The sequence below is a fragment of the Toxorhynchites rutilus genome, chromosome 3, assembly GCF_029784135.1.
Source record: "Toxorhynchites rutilus septentrionalis strain SRP chromosome 3, ASM2978413v1, whole genome shotgun sequence".
NCBI classification, from domain to species: domain Eukaryota; kingdom Metazoa; phylum Arthropoda; class Insecta; order Diptera; family Culicidae; genus Toxorhynchites; species Toxorhynchites rutilus.
The window spans coordinates 217,881,890-217,905,887 of record NC_073746.1 but is presented as its reverse complement, the minus strand read 5'-3'; the positions used below and the strand labels follow the sequence as shown (position 1 = coordinate 217,905,887).

Sequence of the window (23,998 nt, the reverse complement as noted above, 5' to 3'; positions counted from 1 at the left end):
TTTACCAAAAAATTGGTCATATATACTAAAATTTCCTCTCAGTGCACTAACGTTCCTACACTTAAAAAAATCCTCGGTCGAAAAGTAGTAGTATTTACCAAAAAGATCGTTATATTTATTAATTATTTCTCTCTGTGTGTATCTGAAACTTCCACCTTTGAGAATCCATCTTCAAATCAGACTGCCTCGAATATATATTTTTTGTTTCAAAACAACGGTTTAATTGCCAACGAACATACGTAAAATGAGCGATACCACATTTTTAGCGAATCACACGGAACTCAACGCTTCCTTCTCCGATGAATTGAAGAATGAATGGCGAAAATTGCATAAAATGGAACTTATTGTGGAGATTCTCAAACAAGAACATGCTCCAATTTCAGCGGAACAAAGAGCACTTCTCAGCATTTATAAATACGATGGCCCTCTACCCTTAGGTAAATTGTCTAGTAATCAAGATTTGGTGTATTCTATTGATATGTAACCGTTTCAGGATTAGACAACATTCGAAATGTTGAACTGAGTTATCACGACCGTTTAGCGTTGAATCGTTATGTTGAGACGAAAATCTTAAAAAACACCAACTCTGTGGTTACAGAATCACTCAAGCTATCCGATAATAATATCGATAGTTTGGATAATCCCGCATTGAAAGAGTATTGTGAGGTTTTGGAACTTGATGTTGAAAAACGTAAACTGACTGAACATTTGCTGGTTCTGAAAAATCGCAAATTACAATTCATGAATCTTTGTGCCGAGATGCGAACTGGTCCATATCAGAAAAATAAAGTGGAAACAAAAAATGCTGAATGCAAGGCTTTGCAGATAAAATCTGAGTAAGAAAAACGGACTTTAGTAAACTATATTTAATTATTTATTATAATGTATTCCCTAACTTAGAACAATCCAAAACGTGATGGTCCACGAAGTAATTACCAGCACCGCCCATGCTGTGAAAGCAGTGAAAGAAGTTGAAGCAAATATCGATGCACTTCTTGATCTAAAACAATGAGACGGTACGTATTTTAATCAGCGATCATAGTTATAAGAGCCGTTCCTCGTAGTATCCAGAAATCGGCAGGCTTCATAGAAGGTAATAGAATTGATAGAACAAAATTCGTAGAATGACCCGTAGTAGACAGGACACCTGCACGTACACTTGTTTTATACAACGGAGCTTCATAGCGTCTCGCAATTTCCAAATCAATACACGGCTTGAGCAAAACAACTGGGAGCCTGGACACAAGCTCACCGACTTTTGGATCACATAGGCCTCCTTCTCGCAAATCCCAACGGCCGGCTTCTATGAACAGTCCATGAATCAGTATTCCACTCTCCGGTGTCTTCAAGTCTTCGAACAGGGAGTTACTCTGTGATATCAGAAACATTTACATGAAATATTAATAGTTTGCTAAAATAAGATGAATCAATAAATTGGAAAAACATGAAAACTTAAAAATAAAAAAGTAAAAATGTTCATTCAAATATATAATAGTAGCTCATACCTTTTGTCCACGAATCTGCCGCTCGTAAATAACTTGCTGATTCAGTGTACAGCTCATAATGTCAAAATCGAACTTCAATGTATCAATTGGTATATCGTTTTTCCTGGAGAAAGTTTGCAACGTTCCAGTCAGAAATGACTGTGGGAAGAATAGGCCACAAATCCAGGAAGAAATAGGCAATCCATCATCGAACCAGGATTGTATGTACTCAATACGCTGTTGTAAATCGAAAATCCAACTGCCCAAAGTTTTTGTGGAGAGAAATCCTTTGCTATGCCATATTTGAGGAACTTGGTTATTTGTAAATGAACGGTAGATAGTTTCCAAACTTTCGGACATCACAATAAATCCCTGTATTGCTTTCTCCAAATCATTCAGGTTAACATGAATGACACTCAACAGCCTGTCGAACCGTTCAATTTCTTGTAGTAAAACTGTGGTTAGCGAAGGAACACGATTTTTGTTATCTCGCTTCATTAAATCCGGATACGGATTATCAGTGATTATATTTTTTGCAATTGCTGCTCTAATGTTTTGAATTTTCTCCATACATATCTTGTCCATTGCCGCCAATGCAGCCTCACCGAAGGCATCTCCACCACTCAAGCTATTCAATAGAGTATTAACGAAAAATTGGGTCTCATTTCGATTAAATATTATGTTTGCATTCTCGTGCATGCCAAATATTTCCGGTGGATCATGGATTGGCAGATTATTCGCATATGCTTTGTAGACCTCTAGGGTTTGCCCATCGGGACAATAATACATACCGCTTTCGCTGTATTGGTATCTAGTAGAAAGTATATTTTCTGAAGAAAATATTTTCAATATGGATCTCAAACATCTTTGGTCCCAGCTATCAGTTACTCTGCCTCCATAAGTTATCTCCCCATTTATGTACTCTAGAGCGGCCCAAGGTATTGGGGATTGTATCTCTCTATCACAATATATGTCCAGAGTACGCAAGGCACATTCTCTATCACTTTCGTTAAATTCGTAGGTTATATTCCAACCCAAAGGGCCAAATTTGCGTCGCTCTAAAATAACACCATGAAACATACAAAGCCCGAATATCATGTTCCTCCAACGTTGCCCAAGAACGTGCAACTCAAAACTCCCAACATTGAGGTCATTCAAAGACCGTATCAAATTGGCACGCAATCCCTTAGGTGGTTCATTCGTTACTTTAACCGAATTCTGAAGTACGCTTATTGGAAACGTGTTGACAGGCATTGAAGACAAGTACAAACGAAAATCATTATGAGTTGTTTTCAGGCCCAATGCAATGTTGTTCACAATTTTCTCCATTGACTCCATCCACGAAGTAGCAAGATGACAGTTTTGTAGGAATATCCAGTAACCATTCTTGACTCCAAGTTCTATCAACGATTCCGCTGCAGGTCCCTGACCCTGACCTAGAGAAATCGAGAATAATTTCTCGCCGTATTCTCGCTCTTGAGCAAATTTGATAAGACCCGTCATGGGATCAGATCCCGGCGATAGTATAAATACCAGCGGTGTTGTTTGCGATATATCTTCATATAACGACGGTAAGGTCGTGTTCTGGGGTGGCTCTGTAAATTGCTTTCCTAGTTTGAATCGAATGAACTCCGTGATGGCAATTACAAGATCCTCTACTTTAAGTGCCGCTATCAGCAGCAGTTTCTCCGGCGCCGTAGTCTTCTCGTTCCAGTTCACAGATGGTTTTGTTGGTGTCGGCGCTGGTGAGAGGTTGCATCTGTAATCTCCAATATCAATGACGATTAATTCGCTTAAGCATTCTGTTAATCCAGATAAATTTTCGAAATTTTGTTTCAAAAATTTACAGTTGATCCACTGGTTTTCGGACACAAATGCAGGTTTTTCGTTCAAACTAAAGTTCCTGTTACTAGGACCTCTCAATATAAAGTTCAATTGATCATCATTGAACTCATTGGTTTCTTTACATATTGTAGTGGTCAAGAGAAAAGCGAATATTACTTTATGCCTCTCGAGCAATCCTCTTGCCATATTAGAGAATACAGTAAATGTTATGTCGTCTAAAAGGGTTCTCAGCCGTTCTGGAAGTTCCACCTTTTCATGAGGTCTTGCAATTACTGAACAGTATACCTGTGTGAAGTATCTCAAGCTAAATTGATACATTGGATCAATTTCCGCCAAAGTCGACACTACAAAATAACACACAGCTCCACGCGAGGCAAGGATCCGATATTTCTCTCTGGTCGCAGCTATTGTCATTTCTGTTTTTTCCGTTTCAACCAACCGATCTGCAATAATGAGAGATGTTTCTTTCGATTCATTCAGCGCATCGACCAGTTCTTCATCATCCAGAATGTTTCCTTGTGAGCTGTACAGCAATTTAAGGACCTTATCCTCTAGGATCAGCAGTTGCTGTTTGTCTGCATTAATACGAACAATCAGTTCACTGCGTTGGTTTTCCATCTCTGGCAGTTCAATTTTTATTATGTCGCTGTAAGAAAAAAAGAAGTTCGTAATAAGACTGGTTGGACATGCTATACATTTTGAAGTACTAAAAATATTTTGAACATAATATAATTATCAACACCCCTGAGCTTTGAATTTTTCTTGCTACGCTTTCCATTGAGCCCCATCAAAAGCTTTGGACTGAGGAGAATGAGGAGGTCTGGTTCAGATAGGTTACCATCAATTTATAAAATCCGGACGGTCATGGCATGGTTCAATGAATAGGGACTTCAAATTCTGGACTGTTCAGCTTGTTTACCAGTATCGAAAACAGTATCGAAAACTTATGAGGATCGATTGTACGAATAGTAGATGCAGTTTACAAACAGTATGAGAGATTTGAAGAGCTTAGACGAGCAGTATCCTCTGCGTAGAACGAGATACACACTACAACATGGCGCAGCTTGGTTGAAACCACCCCGAATAGGTTATTTGAGCTGATTGAGAACATAAGATGACCTACGAATTAGAATGTTATTGTAAATCATGGGAAATTGTCGTTAAATTCGTGAAGGAGTGAGAGGTTTTTCATCTGGTTCTACAGTTATGAAAAACTGGCATTTTTATTTTTGAACGTTTCGCCCCTGAACACAACAATAAAATTCAAATAAATGAAAATAATAAATAAAGTTCTTATAAATGAAGATAGTCATTATATCCCACACTATTAGTTCAATTCAACTCACTTCTTAGATATCTCTGGAAACTCAGAAAAATTGTGTGGTTCGATAGTTATGGCACGAAGTGTATTACACTAGTTTGTGTATAACTTTTCAGATGAATTGCTGAAACAGTAAACGTTTCAAAACTACGATTGCTTTCGTCAAAATAGAAAAAAGTAAGAGGTTAAGAAAATAGAACGTTTGTTGCATACAACGCAATCTGTTTAAGAGCAATAGCCAGTTGTTCCATCTCTCCAACACAGACATCACACTCGTTCATCGACGAAATAAATCTCCTCAAATTTGGTATATGCGTTTTCGAGGTGAGCTTAGAGGCGAATTAACTAAAAAGTTTAAAGTCGCTATAATTCGACAACAACAGATGAGCTAATTGCACCTTTAAACTCTGTACCGTGAACATCGAAATGTAAAATAATAGAATTGCCACACACATGTTTCATTTGTGTAGTTTGCCAAGGCTTTCTCGCCACAACAGTCTTTCTCAATACTTAAGAGTTTACATTAAATATTTCTTGAAGCTTTACTGGTTACCTTTGCGGTTTTTTTTTTATACAAAATATATATTTTATTAAGGCTCATATGGCGTCAGCCTAACGGGGCCGGGAGTTCAATATTTTGACAATGTTTGCTTACAACTATGTTAGTAATATGTAACCGATTACTCGCGGTTGACTCGAGGTTAGTATTACAAGTGTTCTCATAATTGGTATGTCACAGTCTTCGATGCCCTGCTGACCATTAATCAGCAACGCCCCCCTAGTCTGTACCCCATATCTAGCGTGGTGCGTCTTCCCGACTCGAGGAATCCAGGATAGAATGGTCACTAGCGGTACAACCTTTGGCTCTTGTTGAATGATCAGTGGACTGCACAACCTTCGGCCCGTGCATCTGTAAAGAGTGTGTGTATGTATTGCCGCGACTAAGTAAAAGTTTATCGATCGGATAGGAGGGATATGAAACGGGGACACAACGAAGGAAACATCATTAAACGTTGACATCGGCGTTTCTGAGGAACAGGTATAGATGAAGCAGAAGATCAGGATTCAGGATCCCGGCTACCTAAGATATCCCGGACGGGGATATCCGATTGTCTGCCTTGTGCTCTCAGTGCTCTAGAGAACTGAGAGCGAACAGCATGGAACCGGATACACGACCAGACAACATGCTCGATGTCGTGGTAGCCATCGCCACAATCACAAAGATTGTTTGCTGCGAGCCCAATGCGATAGAGATGCGCGTTTAGGTTGTAGTGATTGGACATAAGCCGAGATATCACGCGAATGAAATCACGACCTACATTCAATCCCTTGAACCATGCACTCGTCGAGACCTTAGGGATAATCGTGTGTAACCGAACTCATCACCACTCCACATGCGCTGCCAACTTACGAGCGTATACTGACGAGGAATGTGGAAAAAATCATTATAAGCAATTTGCCTTTCAAAAAGTGTGCCTTCTAAAGCGCCCACCTTAGCTAGCGAGTCCGCTTTCTCATTCCCCGGAATCGAGCAATGAGAGGGAACCCATGCTAAGGTAATCTTGAATAATTTTTCGACCAAAACACTCAATAGTTATCTTATTCTTGTTAGGAAATAAGATGAGCGTTTATCAACTTTCATTGAGCGGATTGCCTCTATTGAACTGAGACTGTCTGAAAAAATAAAACAGTGGTCGATGGGCAATGTTTCAATGATCCCTAATGCGTAATATATCGCACCCAGTTCAGCGACATACACGGAACAAGGATCTTTGAGTTCCTTTGAATTTTCATTGAAGATTCCGAAGCCAGTAGACCCGTTTATGAATGAACCGTCAGTAAAGACCATTTTATCAGATCTAACTTTCCCATATTCTGCCGAAAATATCGGCGGAATAGAATCGGAGCGTAGGTGATCTGGGATTCCATGGATTTTTTGTCGCATGGACAGATCAAAAATGACAGAGGAATTGCAGAAGTATGGGAAGCAAACTTGGTTGAAGATGCCTGGTGAAGGGTGCACGTCGTGGGTAAGGTACTCATGGTATAAAGATATAAAACTTGACTGACTGACTCCTCAGTTGGAGTAGATTTTCGAAGTTATCAATTACCAATGGATTCATGATCTTGCAACGGATGAGAAATCTGTAGGATAATTCTGTGAATCGAAGAGTAAGCGGGGGTACTCCTGCCAAAACTTCGAGACTCATCGTATGTGTCGAATGCAAACACCCCATGGCTATACGCAAGCAACGATATTGTATTCTCTCCAGCTTGAGAATATGAATCCTGGCAGCTGATCGGAAGCAAAAACTGCCATATTCTAACACTGATAATATCGTTGTTTTGTACAACTGAATGAGGTCTCCTGGATGGGCACCCCACCATGTTCCGGTAATTGTTTGGAGAAAATTGATTCTTTGCTGGCATTTCTGTTTCAAATACGCAATGTGTCTCCCCCAGGGACACTTAGAATCAAAATATACACCCAGGTATTTGAAAAACATAGAGTGTTGGGTCGTTTTGCCGGATAGGTGAAGCTGGAATTGGGCGGGTTCGTGCTTCCTAGAAAAAACGACCATTTCAGTTTTCTCCGTAGAGAATTCGATACCCAGCTTGAGGGCCCACGTGAACAGATTGTTCAGGGTATCTTGCAACGACTTTTGCAGAACGACGGGATTAGTACCCGTGATGGAAATAACTCCATCGTCTGCAAGTTCTCTCAGCGTGCAGTCTCTAGTTAGACAATCATCCATATCATTGACGTAAAAACTATACAAGAGGGGGCTTAGGCAGGAGCCTTGTGGTAGGCCCATAAAACTGTAACGAGAAGATTTCGAGCTGCCATGAGAGAAAATCATGTGCTTTTCTGACAGTAAATTGTACAGGAAATTGTTAAGAATTGGTGAAAGTCCACGATTATGAAGCTTCTCTGAGAGAATTTCCATGGAAACTGAATCAAATGCCCCTTTGATATCGAGAAAAACGGAAGCCATTTGTTCTTTGCGAGCAAATGCGATTTGGATTTCAGAAGATAGCAGCGCGAGACAATCATTTGTCCCTTTACCTCGGCGGAAGCCAAACTGCGTATTTGACAGCAAATTGTTCGTTTCGACCCACTTGTCCAAACGAAGTAGAATCATTTTCTCTAACAATTTACGAATACAGGATAACATTGCAATCGGCCTATACGAGTTGTGATCGCAAGCCGGCTTGTTGGGTTTCCGTATGGCTATCACTCTCACTTGTCTCCAGTCATGCGGGACAATATTCAGCTCCAGAAACTTGTTGAACAAGTTCAGCAAATGCTGTTTTGCCAAGTCGGGAAGATTCTTCAACAAGTTGAATTTAATCTTGTCCGACCCCGGAGCTGAATTGTTACATGAGAGAAGGGCAATTGAGAATTCCACCATCGAAAAATTCTCATAATCGTTTTGAAGTGGAATGTCGCGTACGACGTTTTGTGCAGGAACGGTGTCGGGGCAAACCTTCCTTGAAAAGTTAAAAATCCAACGGTCAGAGTATTCCTCACTTTCGTTTGTATGGTTCCAGCCACGCATTTTCCTAGCCGTATTCCAAAGAGTGCTCATAGCTGTCTCTCTTGACAAACCATTGACGAACTTCCGCCAATATCCACGCTTTTTTGCTTTAATCAAACCTTTTAGTTTGGCTTCTAGAGCTTGGTACTTTAGAAATCATTCCACTAATCCAGTTTTCCTGAATTTTTTGAAAGCGGATGATTTTTCAAGGTAGACCTTTGAACATTCCTTGTCCCACCAAAGTGATGGAGGACGACGTCGGAAAGTGGTAGCCGGTACACGTTTCTTTTGAGCTTGAAGTGCGCTTTCGTAAATCAAAATCGATATAAAGTTATACTCTTCGAGTGGAGGAAGTTCATGCATTGAAACAATTGCTTCAGATATTCACCCCGATTCTGTATTCCGAACGATTCCAAATATTTCGAACGACTTGAAAAAATTCATTCTGTATTTCGTTTGAATTGTATAACATCTTTCGTTCGACGCTACTCGAATGTTAAACCCTTTCTTTATTTCGTTCGAGTGGTAGTTTGCAGTCGAATTTCCCCCGATATTTTTTCACTGCGGATTGCTAAAAAAAAGTATGTAATGTTTTACATCGGTTGCTTTTAATTGATTTTTTTAAATAATTCTATTCAAAGGGATAAAACAAAAAACATAACAAAAACAAAGAAACAGTTTGAGCGGTTGGTGCAGCTTTTGGAGGAAAATCCCGACATCGCAAAAGGATTTATACGTGGTAACTCCGGACCATTTTGGAACGATTGTGCTGCTGATTTAGACAGTTTGGGACCAAAAGGTATTTACTGAAACTATTCCGAAATAATGCATATGTATTTCACTTTTCATGTCCGGCAGGTGTGGGCGGATTATAAATCAGCGTTGAAGCGCAAACTCTCTCACAACAAAAGAGAGCAAAAGGCAACTGGAGGAGGACCCAACAGAACGATACGTTTGTCTGAGCTAGAGGAGCAAGCAGTTCAGCTAACTGGACTGTTGGAAACCGTAGAAGGAATACCAGGTTGTTCTTCACAAGGAACACCTAAAGGAAAAAAACAACGAGGTTAAGGCAGATGTAAGTTGGGATTCCATTAGCGAGTCCGACGATGTGAATGATACGGCTTTCCTCGCCGCTCACAAACAAAGAGACCTAGGCTATCTGCCCTCAATTTAGTTCAAATACAAATTGAACAACAACAGAAATTTCACTCGGAAATGCAATCGCTGTTGGGTACCTCAAACAAAAATCTCAATGATATGGTAAATTACCAACGCCAATTCGCCACAGAAATCAACTCAATAGACACTGGTCTCGAAGATATGTTGAAAGAACAAAATCGACATAACCGCGAAATAGAAAAAATCGCTCGAGAGAAGCTGGAGGTTAAAAAACGAATATTAGAAATGCAAATAGAACATTTTTCCGAGCATTGAAATGTTGCATTATAAAAATAAACACAAAGTTTAGACATTAGATCACTAAATCGTATTATTTTATTTATCGCATACAAAAAGTAATAAAAGATGATAGTTGCTAGTATTGCAGAGAACAATTAGTTTGTGTTTCGCCGTTTCGATGGTTCGAAATAGGTTCGTACAGGGCTTAATCGCCATATTAGAGAGTCGTGATTAGATCCGTGCAAGCTAGGATCAACGAAACGGATCCTCTACTGATCGTCACAAACCTATAATGCCAAAAAAAATTTAAATACAATTTTTTAATTTAATGCATACTGTACTTGTAATGAGAACGTTCAGACTGTAGAACCCCTTTCGATTATAAAATAAATTTCAATTCTGATTAGGGAGAATTATTTTCATAGGTGTTCCATCAACACACATGATTATTCCTGGAATTCCAGATTTCTCATAGAAATAAAGCTTGGCACGTCGCTGTTCATTTTCCGACATTTCCAATGATATTCATTTAGAACATAATCTTCGCTCCAGTATGTTCAACATTTCAGATAACGCCTTAGAAAATGTGGACTGTGCCATCGCAATATGGAAATCTTTTCCCGCTCCAAGCTGGTAATTTCCCTCAGCGAAGAATCTCAAACACGCCGCCAGCTTTACCTTAACATGAATACCACTTTTCTTTGTATTGGAAAAATCGTGTTCAATTTCCCCCAAAACGTATCGGAATGCCTCTTTATTTAAACGACAGCTTTTAATGAATCTGCATAGTAGAGGAAAATCGATCATGAAAAATCTAAGAAATTCAAAGACAAATAAATTTTACTTACGCATCGTCTGAAAGCTCCATTAAATTACAGGATGTGCGCAGATTCCGTCAATTAAAACGAAGTATTCCGATTTCCTCATACACTGCCAATACCGACAATAAGGCGGAATCCATTTGGCTAATTTATTTTCTCACTTATTTTCTATTCACACCGAAGAACAATTCAAATAAATTTAAATTTCAGCACGCGGCACAACTGTCTTCTAGGTTTATTTTGCTTATTTTGCCATTCGACGACGTTGAGTTTTGGCGTTTGGTATTTGTGAGGGAAACATCGTGCAGTTTTGTATGATTTTGTTGATACAAATAATAGAGTATCAAACGAAAGGGTAATCTTCTCCAATGCTAATTATGTCAAAACATATAGGATAATTGCGTAAGGAGGCCATTTTTATGCTGAACAAAATTATGCATTCGTAATGAATATAAATTTTCGAAACAAAAATTATGAAAAAAAATTGAGTTCTCTGTATCAAAAATGTATTTTACGCTATAGTTTGACAAGTTGTCTATAAAGTAGTGGAATAAAAAGCGATTTATGATGGTTCCTAATATTAATACAATCTTTTCTTTTCATTTCGATTATATTGTATATGTAATCGATGTAAAGGAATGGCAATGCATATTGCAAGCATTTAAAGAACATATGGTAACAGTTTTCACTGACCACTTCTAAATTGAAAATAGTCTTTTGCCATAATAATTTAAACAGTTCACAGCAATCCCACAAACAGAGCAATTGATTGCAGGTGGCAGCATCGGTGAGTTGTCAACGCGAACTGTTCGAATTTCTTTCGAACAGTTTGAAATAATTCGATCGAAATGAGCAATACGTTCGAAATAGGGAAAGCAAAATTATAACTCGTTCGAGTTCGCAGTTTCGAACGAAATGCAAATCCGACGGAATGCAGAATAGGGATGATTATTTCCGCAAATGTTCTCCAGTCAATATTCTTCGTGGGGTCATACGAAATATTGACTGACTCACGAGAGCTTGATTCATTAGCGAACGATAAAATTATTGGTAGGTGATCACTACCGTGGGGATCTTGGATTACCTTCCACATGCAATCCAGGGATAACGAAGAAGAGCATAGAGATATGTCTAGCATGCTTGCCCGTGCAGGAGGGTTGGCTATTCTGGTTGCTTCCCCAGTATTCAAAACTGTCAATTTGAAGTTGTCGCACAGATCATATATCAAAGTGACACGGTTGTCATCGTAGAGTGATCCCCATGCTGTTCCATGGGAGTTAAAATCACATAAGATTACCCGCGGCTCCGGCATTGCCTCGATAGTATCAAAGAACTGATGGCGGCCTACCGTAGTTCTGGGAGGGATATATATCGAAGCAATGCAGAGGTCTTTGCCATTGATTTGTGTCTGGCAAGCAACAACTTCAATGCCTGTCATCGATGGGAGAGTGACTCTATAGAAGGAGTGACATTTTTTGATCCCCAATAGTACGCCACCAAACGAGTCATTTCGATCGAGGCGAATAATGTTGAAATCGTGGAAATTCAGCTCGTCGGCTGAAGAAAGCCATGTTTCACAGAGGGAAAATACATCACAGTTAGAACTATGAACTAAAAATTTAAACTGATCTAGTTTAGGAATGATGCTTCTGCAATTCCACTGTATTACAGTGGTCAAATCCTTGACCTCTTGCACTGAATCAGGCATCGAGGGAAATGAACGCTGCCAAAAAACCACATTTTTCTTTCAAAAATGTTCTCACAATCGGAAGCAAACATAATACTATGCTTTTATAAGGGTCGTTTATATTTAAAGCATTTAAAATGTTGTCCACCAGGTCAGAAAGCGCAAGCAAGCCAGATTGTGACTGTTGCCTCGACCGCGAAAAAGGAGCAGACGTGTTGGGTGCTGCTCCGGGAAGTGCTGAGGACCCCTGGTGCGTAGAAGAACCGCTACCGTAACCAGGAGGTACTTGCTTCGGTCTATTCTCAGCACGTTCGATTCGAGTTTTCATTCCAACTTGGGAGGTTTCGGTTTTCTTTCTGGGGAGTGATGGAAAAGAAGTAATTTTTCTTTTCCTGATGGCACCCTGCGATGTACCGGAACTTCCTGCATTGGGAGCGTCAGCAACAGGCTCGTCGTTCTGCAGAATGGAGTAGGGATTGTCCTGAGTCGTTGGAACGGGACTCTTAAGCATTTCTGCATAAGTCCGCTTGGAACGTTCTTTTAAGGAACGCTTGATTTTTCCCCCCGTTGTATGTACACCGGGCATTGAGTAAGATCATGAGGAGTCCCGCCGCAATGAAGACACTTGCGCTCTTTCGGGCAAGGATTCTCATCATGGCTCTCTCCACAATCTGCGCAACGTTTTTTGTTGCAACAATAGGCGGCCGTGTGACCGAGTTGCATACATTTGTTGCATTTCATTACCCGGAGTACAAACAACCGAACAGGTGAACGAAGTGCACCTATTGCAACGTAGTTTGGAAGGGCGAAACCCTCAAATGTCACACGAAAAGAGTTTGTCCGATTGAGAACTCTTTTGTCATTTTTAAGTGACACAGATTTCAGTCGATCGCATGCAAGAATCTTCACACTTTTAAGTGAAGAGTTCTTGAAGCGACCGACACCATCGAGTATCTCTTTTCGAGTCAAACCCTTTTCGTTTATTACACCGTCTATTTCAACGTTGCAACAGTGTACGTATACGCGATACTCGATCGCAAAGAGATCACAGCGCGTTATTTCATTCGCTTGGGTTCTGCTGGAGACGACAACTCGTAATTTGTCTGGCCCCATCCGAGTAATCTCGGTAACTTCGGAAAATTTCTGTGTCAACTCTTTTGAGATGCGAATGACGTTAAGAGGTTTGGATTTTCGTCTAAAGTATACGATAAATGGGCCTTTGGCGCCATCAGGGTATTCTTTTAGACGAAAATCCTGCTTCTCGTCTTTTTCCTCATCTTCAGAGCTTTCTATCTCGTAAACAGAATTTTCCTCCTCATCTTCTGTTTCATCCTCCTGCTCTTCAGGAGGAGGTTCATTATCTGATGTATTCTTTGGCGTGGATGGGGGATCCTCCCCGCCCTCTGCCATATTAATAAAAACGAAGAAGTAGACAACTGTTCGATATGAACAGAATATAATAATTTGGAAAATATAAATTAATAAAAGAAATTATATTTCTATATTAGTTATTGTTGAAAATTTTATTTATTTCAATTTTTGATATTATGTGTAATTTGAAAATGAAAAAAGTTCCAATAATAGTTCAGCGGTGATGTATCAAAATGGACACCCCTAATGCTTGCCGATTTGGTAAGCACAAAGTTTAAACAATGGTGTAAATCGTGCACAGAAGCTATACAGAATGATGGAAGCAGAGCGAGGAAAATAAACTTCTACTTGCCGCCGCTGTGTAGCGTATCTGATGATGTGTCTTGCTGCCGGATTGTCTCGATAGCGCACCACTTTTTATGAGCTTTACTTCGCTCGCAGCGCACCAGATGAAAAAATACACACTAGAAACGGATGTAAAAAAAAATAGTGGGTTATATCTATGATATAACCGCAAGGTTCACATGGAACTACCTTAGCTTAGCAATCATTCGTTTGTATTGATTAAATTCTTGATTGAATGAAACAGTTTCCAAATTCAATTGAGTTCAATATATTTGCTCTGTGAGTGAAAAAAATGAACAAATGCCGTGTAAAGTCAATTCATTTATTGTGATTGATTGTTCTTCGTTACAAGTAAATTTAATGACGGACCTTTTACGTTTGGTATGATGACTAGAACAAAATATATGTACGGAAGAATTATCAAACGTTTGATGAACCAGCCTAAGGCTGAAAATCTTTCCAATAAAGACAAAAAAAAAATTATCAAACGATTATTTTATTTTACATTTCCCTCTGAAGTTTACATCCCAAAAGTGTACATACTTCTCGAATCTCGAATTTGCTTGAAACTGGGAAGTTCATTCGCTTCTAGTGGCTGCACGATTTTCCCAGGTTCCTAAGTTTAGAAGATCATGTTAGGACAGACATATTCCACTCTGCACAAAGGCAAGCGAGGACAAAAGTACTCGCAGTTTGCATTTATTTGCAGAGCCGATTTCCCCAGAAACCTCGGTTTTGAAGTCTGTGTTAGGGAAACACATTTCAATCGGAACAAAAATACCCCCGATTTGTATGAATTCGCAATTCCCCACGCTTCATGGATTTGAAGTCTGTGTTAGGGAAACACATTCCAGTCGGAACAAAAATACCCCCGACTTGCATGAATTTGAAATACCGATTTCTCCAGGCACCTTGGTTTAGAAATCTCTATTAGGGAACACATTTCGGTGGGAACAAAAGCTCCCCCTACTTTCGTGTGTTCTTTATCTTCTTTTTGGCTTTAAGAGGGTTTAAACTTTTCAGTTCACTCGCCTCTAGGCTCTTTCGTGTGCTTGCAATGCCGATTTCGCTGCTTGGTTTTAAAGTCTGTGTTAGGGAACATTTTTCGATGAGAACAAAAGTCCCCCTACTTTCATGTATTTGCAATGCCGATTTCCCCAAGGCTGCTTGGTTTTGATGGCGGTGTTAGGGAAACCGTAAATCGGGCCAATCAAAACGATGCAGTTAGGGCGTTTAGATAACGCCTAATATTTTACAGTTATTCAATTGTTTATCTAATGAAAAACAACATTTTGTTAGTTGCGATAGATGCGTAGAAATATTCCCTATCAAGTGATGCAAACATCTCTCCTATCCAGTACGAAATGTTCGAGTTATAAGCATTCGAAATCTTTCATTTTTTCCTGCATGTTCTGTGTATAGGTTTTCATTTTACCCTCCATATATTCCGGTTAGACGTAGTCCCACGTCAAAAAACACCTGTATCGGATCAAATATAGGCTCGACCGATCTGCTTGCGAGTTGTCGAAGCAATCCTAATTGCCGTTGTTCATGAGGAAATGGCTTTTGAGCATCCTGGTGAGAGTGCATTCAAGATAGACTTAAAATATCTTTCGAATGGACCATCATTCGAAGAAATCCACATGTTTACGCATAACACTCTTGGATTGAGGGTGGAACAAGTTGTTTGGCTACTGATTAATCACGCACCAAATTGTGCGCAAGTGGAGTGTTGCGACAGTCAGCTCAAAATGTCGTCGAGTAGCATCGTGAAAAACATGAACTTGAAGTTAACAAGACGAAAATCAAAGTGCGTCTTTTTTTTACGACGAATGTATCGAAGTTGAAATCCACGACCTTGGCAGCCCCATATATAAAAACGTGACATGCTGGATTGTGAGTAGTACCATGCTATCACGATCCTGAATGGTGCCTATAAACGCCTGTATCAGTTCTTCTTTCGCCGACTATCGCCAATAGATAGCAGATTTGTGAGAAGTTTATTGGCGGATAAGGTGGAACAATCGGACCGAAGTTGGAAAGATACAACTAAAAGATTAAACGTCTGTATTTAACGGTTGTAGTTTTCAAAGTGATAGAGAAAAAAATTGACAAGCAATGGTTGCTTCGACTTGACGTTGCTCGCTGCGTTGCTACTCACAACAAAGTTATCATGCCGGATTCATGCCCGGTTGCTCAACGACGGAACAGATTTTTACACTGCGGCAGATCCTCCAAAAGTGCTACGAGTATCAAGTTCCTACGCACCATATTTTCAACGTGGCGCTGGAAGGTGTTGTGCGAAGAGCGGGCTTCGACTTGCGGAGCACGAAGAGGCATAGTCAACAAAAGTCGTTCCTACTATAGGAAGAGGAAGTATGAAGGAGAATGAATCAAGAACTCGTGCAACTTTGCAATGGGCCAAGCATGTGGCGAGATTACCGAACAGCTACTCTGCAAAGATGTGAGGTGGTGGAGGTGGTTGAAACAGATGAAGCAGGACTCTGCAAAACTCGGTTGTAGAACTTGGCGAAACAATGTTGTGAATCTCTTCATGGGATTTAGCATCATTATATATGAATCAAATCCACGACCTTTCCGAAAATGTTAGGAACGAAGAAATTGTTACATTTTTGATGCCGGTAGGGGACGTAATCATAATTTAAGGGGTGATCTACAGTGATGATTCTTCGGTGCCACATCACATCTTTTGTAACAATTCAAGGTGAGCAAATATTGATCTCCTACCGAAATCAACCTCAAATGTGTCGTTATTGTACAAATCTATTCCACTTACTCTTAGGACAAAAGGTTTTTATTGAGCTAAGCAGCGCACTTATCTAACACGCAACCGAACAACGGTCCACGAGTTCCGCTGATGTAGTACGAAAGAAATAGATCTCAGCACCTACACTGCTGCTCAATTTCAAATTGCAATCAACACCATTTATTAACAAACAATGCCTCTGCTTCTCACTTCTGTGACCAACCTGTTGAACCCGTTAATGTCGCCACCCCATGTAGAAGTCATACCCAAGACCAAGGATGGAAAACAAGGGAGCATGATGTGATTTACGATTAATCGCAAACTGCACAGATCGTAATCTGTGCAAACTGCGACTAACTATTAATCCTCACCCATCATAACCAAATGATTTTCTCTTGGTAACTCTGAGTTGACCAAAGCATTGCTAGACTGAAACTAGTTCGAATAATTGAGTTACTCTCCTTCCTCGTTTTGCTTTCAACTCCTAACAAGAATTTGCTCCATGGGAATGAGTGTCTCTATGACGTACGATTCTCGCTCTCTCATCCGGGCGTTCAATTTTCTTTTCCGAGCGCGTTTACTTCGATGAAACTGGGTAAAATAAAAAAAATGCGCTACAGCAGATAGGACGACTTTAATGTTTTCATGTTTCACGGAGGATTTCTCAGATGGTGTTTAAATTAATTTACAAGAGACTACAAACAATAATCCCCCTCAAATCACTAATTTTATGAGTTAATGTAAATGCGTTATTGGCCAAGGCTTTTACGACATCGAACACGTGGTCTTGCGAGATATATTTTTCCGCCTGCCCAAATACAGACCACTTTTTTCGGGGCCGAGTAAACTGGTGTCTAGAAAAGACCTTGATTACCTTGAATTAATAAAAAAAACATAAATTAGCGCAAATATGTCAACATGTGTTTTTTTGTTTAAGCACGTAAATATTTGCTCATAATTTTTTTGGATTGTTGCACTCTACATAATTTGTATGCAGATAGACTATCCACAGTTTGTGGGGGAATGGAATACTCATACAACTCAAATGGATAATGATTATCTGCTATCACAAAGCTGAATATTTTTTGACGTTTTGTTTTACTATTGATTCATTCAAAAAAAAAAAGCTTTATTTTTAAATGTTTTCTTATCCTGAGACTGGCTCACCATATTGCACTGCTACTAAAACCGTAGGCTAACTTCAAGGATATTTTTTATTCATTTTCGGCGAATAATCAATAGAGTGCCGTGTTATGAAACATCAGAATAATAGCAAAAACAATATTACGATCATAAGGTGTTGGACAGGTTATTCCAGACGACATTGGAATATGTTCCATCTGATCATCTTTAGAAAGGTTAATGATCTTCAAAGGATAAATTTATCTTGGGCACATTGAATTGATGTTCATGACTTCCAGTCGGACGTTTATTCGCTCTGATAATAATTGTGTGGTCCTCACTAAGCATATATTCCAATGCCGTCAGTTCACTGAAATTATTCGCATACCGTTTGATGATAAGGTAAGATGTTGATAATCATTTGCTGCGATACCTATTGTTCCAACAGTATTCATTCGACAATATGAAGACTGAATACCTGAAATTAACCAGATTCTACCATGCAAATCTGCGGTCAAAGCAGTATGTACACTTGAGAGATGCAACAAGTTTGAAGGGATATAAAAAAACATTAGTCGTTCGACAAATCTACTGCCACATATATCGGAAGTCCACGATACATGAATATCATACGTCCATACTATTTCATTACATTTATTCGCAACGAAGAACGTAACCACACAGAATTGAATTAATCAAATATGTGATCCGTTTTATCTACAAAATAAAAAAGGGTCTGAAATTCAATCGAATTCGAAAGGTGTTTCGTGAAGTCACTAATTGAATTACTGTTGGAAAAATTATTTGGAGAGAAATATGAATGTTCAGAATTATTGGAATCTAAAAACGATTTTGGGCGGGATGAGATTCGCCCAAATCTGCTGGTAATAAAATTAATCAATTGCATCCATTACCCGTCTGCTGTTTATCGGGCGGGAGACGACAGCGAAATAAAATCGACACGAGACTGAGTCAGCCACTCACTGCGGACAGTGCAATAGAGAATTAAAAATCCCTCGATGAGTGTCGTAAGATTTCAGTTGATCGTCTCTTGTTACACTTTCCGATCAAGAACTCATCATCCGCTCTATGGAATGGGATTAATCGTTTGTGGCTTGCACTCACGATAAAACCTGAGTAGTAGAAGTAATGCTTCGAGAGTGCAAGCAGTTGGGATTCCGCTCTCATATTGCTTTTTTGAGATCTTGGTAGCTCACCGTTCCAAGTATTCTCTCTGTGTACATATGAAGAATAAAAGAGCCTCGTCTGCTGGGGGTGATTTAAAAACATCCGACTAGAGGGATATACTTATTCATTGATCGTTGAATGTGATTTTTTACCATCCCTGCCCAAGACCCAATATAACACACACAAGCAAAACGCTCTCCGGAAGACTATCATCCTATATCGCTTACCTGCTGTGCCTTTTAGATTATGGAGAGGGTGGTCAACAGATCTATTTGAGGCACCCTAAGTTAAATGCGAGAAAATGCATTTAATATAACCATCATAACAGCATGATAACCGAAGTTCTTCTTAACATGTCCGTATTCTCTCCACATCCCGTACTTAGTTGGGATTTCTATGCCAAATAGTACGCCTTTACTGATGAGTGACAAGCAAGAATAAGGCCAAGAACATATAAACGCGATGCGATACGAGCTCGTTTGCGGGAAAGCTTTTTCGTTCAAAAATGCGAAAATGATATGAAAACCGCCCGAACCTGACAAAGGCTGATGTCACATTAGGCGGATTCGCCGCCGCGGATTCCGCGAGTGAAACCGCAGCGGAGGATCTACAGTGTATTGTGAATGAGCCATGTCACACAGAGCGGGGCGGTTTTAGAAGCGAATTCATATCGAGAAAAAAAACCGTCGCGGTATCCGCGGACTTGACTTACGAGCTAGGTTCACATGACCGTATGTTTATTATTGTTGCTTATGGCTTTAGAACAAGCGTCGAGCGGGGCGGTATGTTATTGTTGTTAGTTGTTCGAGGTCGTATACAGGGAAGTTTGGAACGGCTGGCGCATCATAATTAGCGTTCAGTCGGGGTTATTTATTTGTTTGTTTGAGGGTCGTTAGCGGAATTTCCGTGAGGGTTATTTTAAGGAAATTCCTTTATTATTTGAACTCAGGCGGAAGCGTTTAGCTTACCTGTGTTATGATGAGAGTTGCTAGAGAAGAAAGCGGAAAAGTCTTAGACACGGATGTTAATGTGGTATGCGGAAAATTGGTTATGCTTGTTTGGGATTTTAGGAATGCGGAATTGGGTCGCGATGATTTTAGCGAAGAATTGGGTTGAAGTTAGCCTGTATGCTACAATTCTACCAGAGAACTGTCAGTTTCATTTGTTTTATTTTTGAGTGTTGTGTGGCCACGGCTTAGATGGAGCAAAAAATAGTCAACAATAAACGTAATATTAAATTGATTGAGTTATATAGACTTACCGAACCATTTCTTTCTTGAAAATCGATAAAATAATACTCCTGCGTGTAAATTACGGGATCGTGTTATTTGTTGTTGAAAAATGAAAAATAATCACCATAGTTCTAGATAAGTGCGAGCGCAAGATGGTCGCGCTAAAATGTGGAAAGAGAACGCACAAACTACAGTGCATCGGATAAATTCAATTGAGAATATATTTCGGTTAGCTCGCACCTGTGCGCTCTGGTGGATGCACACAGGTGAAAGAACAGAAGTGACTTTCAATTAACTTAGCGTTGTGGCTCGCTGAAAAAAGTAAACCGATGTGAAACAAGCGTGTGGATTATATGTCGAATGAGATTGCACTCTTCAGTGCATTTTTCAGTGTACTCCTCAGAGTGACAGAGTGCGGATCAACGCGCTTCAGTGCTGGACACAGGTTTTCACACAATCGAGCTCCCAAGATTGAAGAGAGTTAAGAGAATGTGACTCACTCGCACCAAGATTTCCCCCAAGTAGCGCACACTGGCTTTTTATGTATTCGCCGATGAAAGGGAAAAGCGCATGGTTTCTCTTTGGTGAGTGATGACTGTATCCTCAGTTTAGGCATGAAATTCGTGTGCACGGTGTATCATTTCAGTGAAAATGCCATCACAGGTTGCCAGACGATTTATATATAAATATCTTCACAACCGAACTCATCGAACGAAAATAAAAATTTAGTTGTTGAGAGAAAAAGTAACCAAATGCCACTGAGAATAATGTTTCATTTGCTATCCTTTCAAATACGATTTTCGGTTGAAGCTTTTTTGAGAAAAATATCGCATACATAAAATTTATTACTAAATTAAATATCTCACAAATCAACTGTTTACAGAATGAAGATCCTTTTGTTGGGTTGTTTACATGTGGAATGGAACATAAAAAAACGCGCGATCTAAAGCAATCAGTATGTCATAGCACGCGATGAGCTCCTATTCATCGCTCCGCATCGCATCGCACCGTGTACACTATGTCCTCGGCCTAAGGCGGCGGTGACACTGGATGCAGAAAAGTGGTCGTACGAATTGTATGCAATAGTGAAAGTAAACAACCACATTGAGTTGTATTGGTGTGGTTACATTGCTTCCCCTAAGCTTTAGCCTAAGGGTGGGTTTAGACTAGGGATATATTCATGTGAAGAAATATGATGAGATTTATAGAAATCGCATCAACCGTTTACACTAGCGTGAACTTCTATAATGAATATATTCATATTTTCGGTGAATTTATTCACCTAAAGTAGAACTGCATCCAACTTTAGTGATTTCTCACCAGTGAGAAATTCACAAGCGTTTACATATGCTGAATTTATTCAAGTTATATATACCTCGAATAAGTGTATCATATTTATTCTCACCCGTTTACACCTATTTTCACGTGAATAAATCCATCTATAGCTATAGATCTCCCTAATGTAAACCCGCCATAAGAGTGAAACACGATGCGATTTGCAAGAAATTTCTTTGACAAAAAGTCCCCTGGTCTGAAAGGGAATCGAACCCGAAGCCTTGGGCTTGTTATGTACGACGTTAACTACTCGGCCGCAGAGCCACAACTCATGTAATATCCAATTTCATTCCTTTTGTATTTTTCTCATGGCGTCTCTTTTTTACCATACCAGAAGCTAAATTTTCCAAAACAAACATTGTATTGTGTTCAATTTTTCACAATGTTGTTATCATGTTATCAAGAAATGTCAAAATATCATCATTCAGAATTTTCAGAAGGGAATAAAGTTAAAGTCCTAATATTTGGAAAGAGTTTTGAAAGAAAATGTGCCAATCGGCATATTTCAACATTAGTAAAAATATTTGAAGGAAGTTCTCACACCAGATTTTATGAACTTGATCTCAACAATTCGACTGATCTTCAGATAGTGACACGAGTGCCACTATACGCTACAATTCATTTACTATAAATGTACATGGTAAACCTATTAACTTTCATTGAGATGTTGCCTACGATTCTCTGGAAAAACTATTACTCTTTTCGAAAAAAAAAACATCCAGAATTTCTCTATGGTATCGATACATAATCTGATCTAGTGATATACAGTCAATCGCAAAACTGAGTCTACAACTCATGCTGGTTTGTTATTTTTGAGTTTTTTGGGATTAAAAAGTAAATATCAACAGATAACAAAAGTCAATCCCCTATTATTTGGTGTTGATGTCACACACTGACGAAAAAAGTACACTAATTCGCAAAGATCTTACTAAAAAGGTTAATTTGTTTGAAGAAATTTAAGGTGTACACTCAATCTTGCGTGCTTAGAGTAGCGATTGGTTTCAATCTAATCTTTTGGAATAAATAACAAGCAAAAAACTTTTCGCGAAATTTCCTTGTGCGCATAGTTAATTCAATGTGTGTGTTATTAATATGCATCAAAAGAAGAAATATATTCAAAATATTTTGTACCAAATAAATGGAGAGTATGGTCAAGTAGCATGTGTATACTCAATTTTGCGATGGACTGTAGATTGAATAAATAGATTTACTCCGCGCACATTCATTTCATTACTTACGCGAGCAGCTGATCCTCAAGTCCTCGGCGGGAAACCAGGAAGTTTACTAAACTAACTTGAATGCATATTTCAGGCAAAAAGTGCGGATTCGCCAGCTTTGTGGTCATATACAATCTGAAATTACTGTCATAGTCTATGTCAACATCCCCCAATTTGATCATAAATCTTCCATTTTGCAGGAAAACACGTTTCAGCAGAACCGACTCCAAAACGGGATCCAAGGACTCATAAATGTCTTCAATGAGCATCGGTGTTCCTTTTCTAATGCTAGAAATATAATCATCATTAAGGTTCACTTGTAATAAACATGCGTGCAGCTTACCAAATTTCCAGTATTCGCATCATATTAGCGTCAGTCAGTTTTATAATCCTGAGTTCGTTCTTAGCCTCCATATTCCGTATCCAGCGATTTGCTTGCTCTTGAGGATCAATCATCAGAGGCCATCTTCCACCTTGCGTTGAAATTATTGCATTCTCAACAGAAATGTCATCTCTAGGCAATCCGAACATATTCCACTGTCTTATTTGGAAAGAATCCCCAAGAATTTTCACCAAGCTGAAGGTGTCGCTGCTGGGAATATTTAAATTGCGACATTCTTCTACCCAAATTTTACAAAGCTCCCGCCGATAATCCATGGGAAAGGCACCCAGATAGGCCACGTAGGCGGACGCTACCAAAACATCTCCAGGAACAGCAAACTGTTCAGCTGTTAGCTCCTTAACCGTGTCCCGCCAACGAATTTCTTCGTCGGCCAAAGCTGACGTCAAACGACCAGCGCGATTCAAGCGAGCAGCAGTTAAATCGTTGTGGTCCTGAAGTACTTTCATCTCCCGTTTCTTCTCTTCGAGGTTAGATACCAACATCAATATCTTGGCCTCAATTTCTGCGAGTTCATTTTGTTTGGATTTCAGCAGCTGCATCACCTGATTCAATTCATCTTCAGCAGCTTTTTGCCTTTTTATCTTAGGCTCGACAACGCGGTATACTTTTGCATATCTTTCAACAGCTATAACCCACAGACACATAGACTTTGCCACCTTGGATACCTTCTCGATTATCTGAAAAAATGATAATGATAAATAAAAGGAAGTTGTCTGATTATTCTGGCTCGCCGATGTTTACCGGTGGCTGAAAGTCCTTATGGTCAACATACGACTTAAGTTTCTTCAGTACAGTTTCGGGAATATGTTCTTTGTCGTATTCTTCTAGTTTTTTCAAGAAGTTTACATCCGCCATAACAACTTTTGCGGAGTTCCAATCAGTCCTTAAGTAATGTAATCAGTATCAGTATCACGATCATGTCG

At 39.4% G+C, this 23,998-nt stretch overlaps 2 protein-coding genes across 5 annotated transcripts in view; one reads left to right on the top strand and one right to left on the bottom strand.

The window, feature by feature from the left end:
* The first annotated feature begins 164 nt into the window (after positions 1-164).
* Positions 165-23,027, top strand: LOC129779824 (uncharacterized). Of its 4 annotated transcripts, XR_008743778.1 has the most exons (5): positions 165-437; positions 494-836; positions 901-1,016; positions 8,831-8,988; positions 9,048-9,633. XR_008743778.1 is itself a non-coding variant. In XM_055787543.1 (4 exons), exons 1-3 carry the CDS (start codon positions 245-247, stop codon positions 1,010-1,012), a joined length of 648 nt encoding a protein of 215 aa, XP_055643518.1. In that variant the 5' UTR covers positions 165-244; the 3' UTR covers positions 1,013-1,016; positions 22,873-23,027. The 4 variants fall into 4 exon arrangements, 3 of the variants coding, with proteins under 3 accessions (XP_055643518.1, XP_055643517.1, XP_055643516.1); XM_055787543.1 differs by lacking the exons at positions 8,831-8,988; positions 9,048-9,633 and adding an exon at positions 22,873-23,027; XM_055787542.1 differs by lacking the exons at positions 8,831-8,988; positions 9,048-9,633 and adding an exon at positions 1,124-1,471.
* Positions 895-23,998, bottom strand: part of LOC129779820 (dynein axonemal heavy chain 6) — a 61,515-nt gene continuing 38,411 nt past the window's right edge. The window contains exons 12-16 of the mRNA XM_055787530.1: positions 23,817-23,958; positions 23,016-23,752; positions 22,694-22,960; positions 1,506-3,975; positions 895-1,370 (exon numbers count right to left, since the gene is read on the bottom strand). Coding sequence (XP_055643505.1) covers positions 1,026-1,370; positions 1,506-3,975; positions 22,694-22,960; positions 23,016-23,752; positions 23,817-23,958 — 3,961 coding nt within the window. The 3' untranslated portion in view covers positions 895-1,025. The remainder of the gene's footprint in view (positions 1,371-1,505; positions 3,976-22,693; positions 22,961-23,015; positions 23,753-23,816; positions 23,959-23,998) is intronic.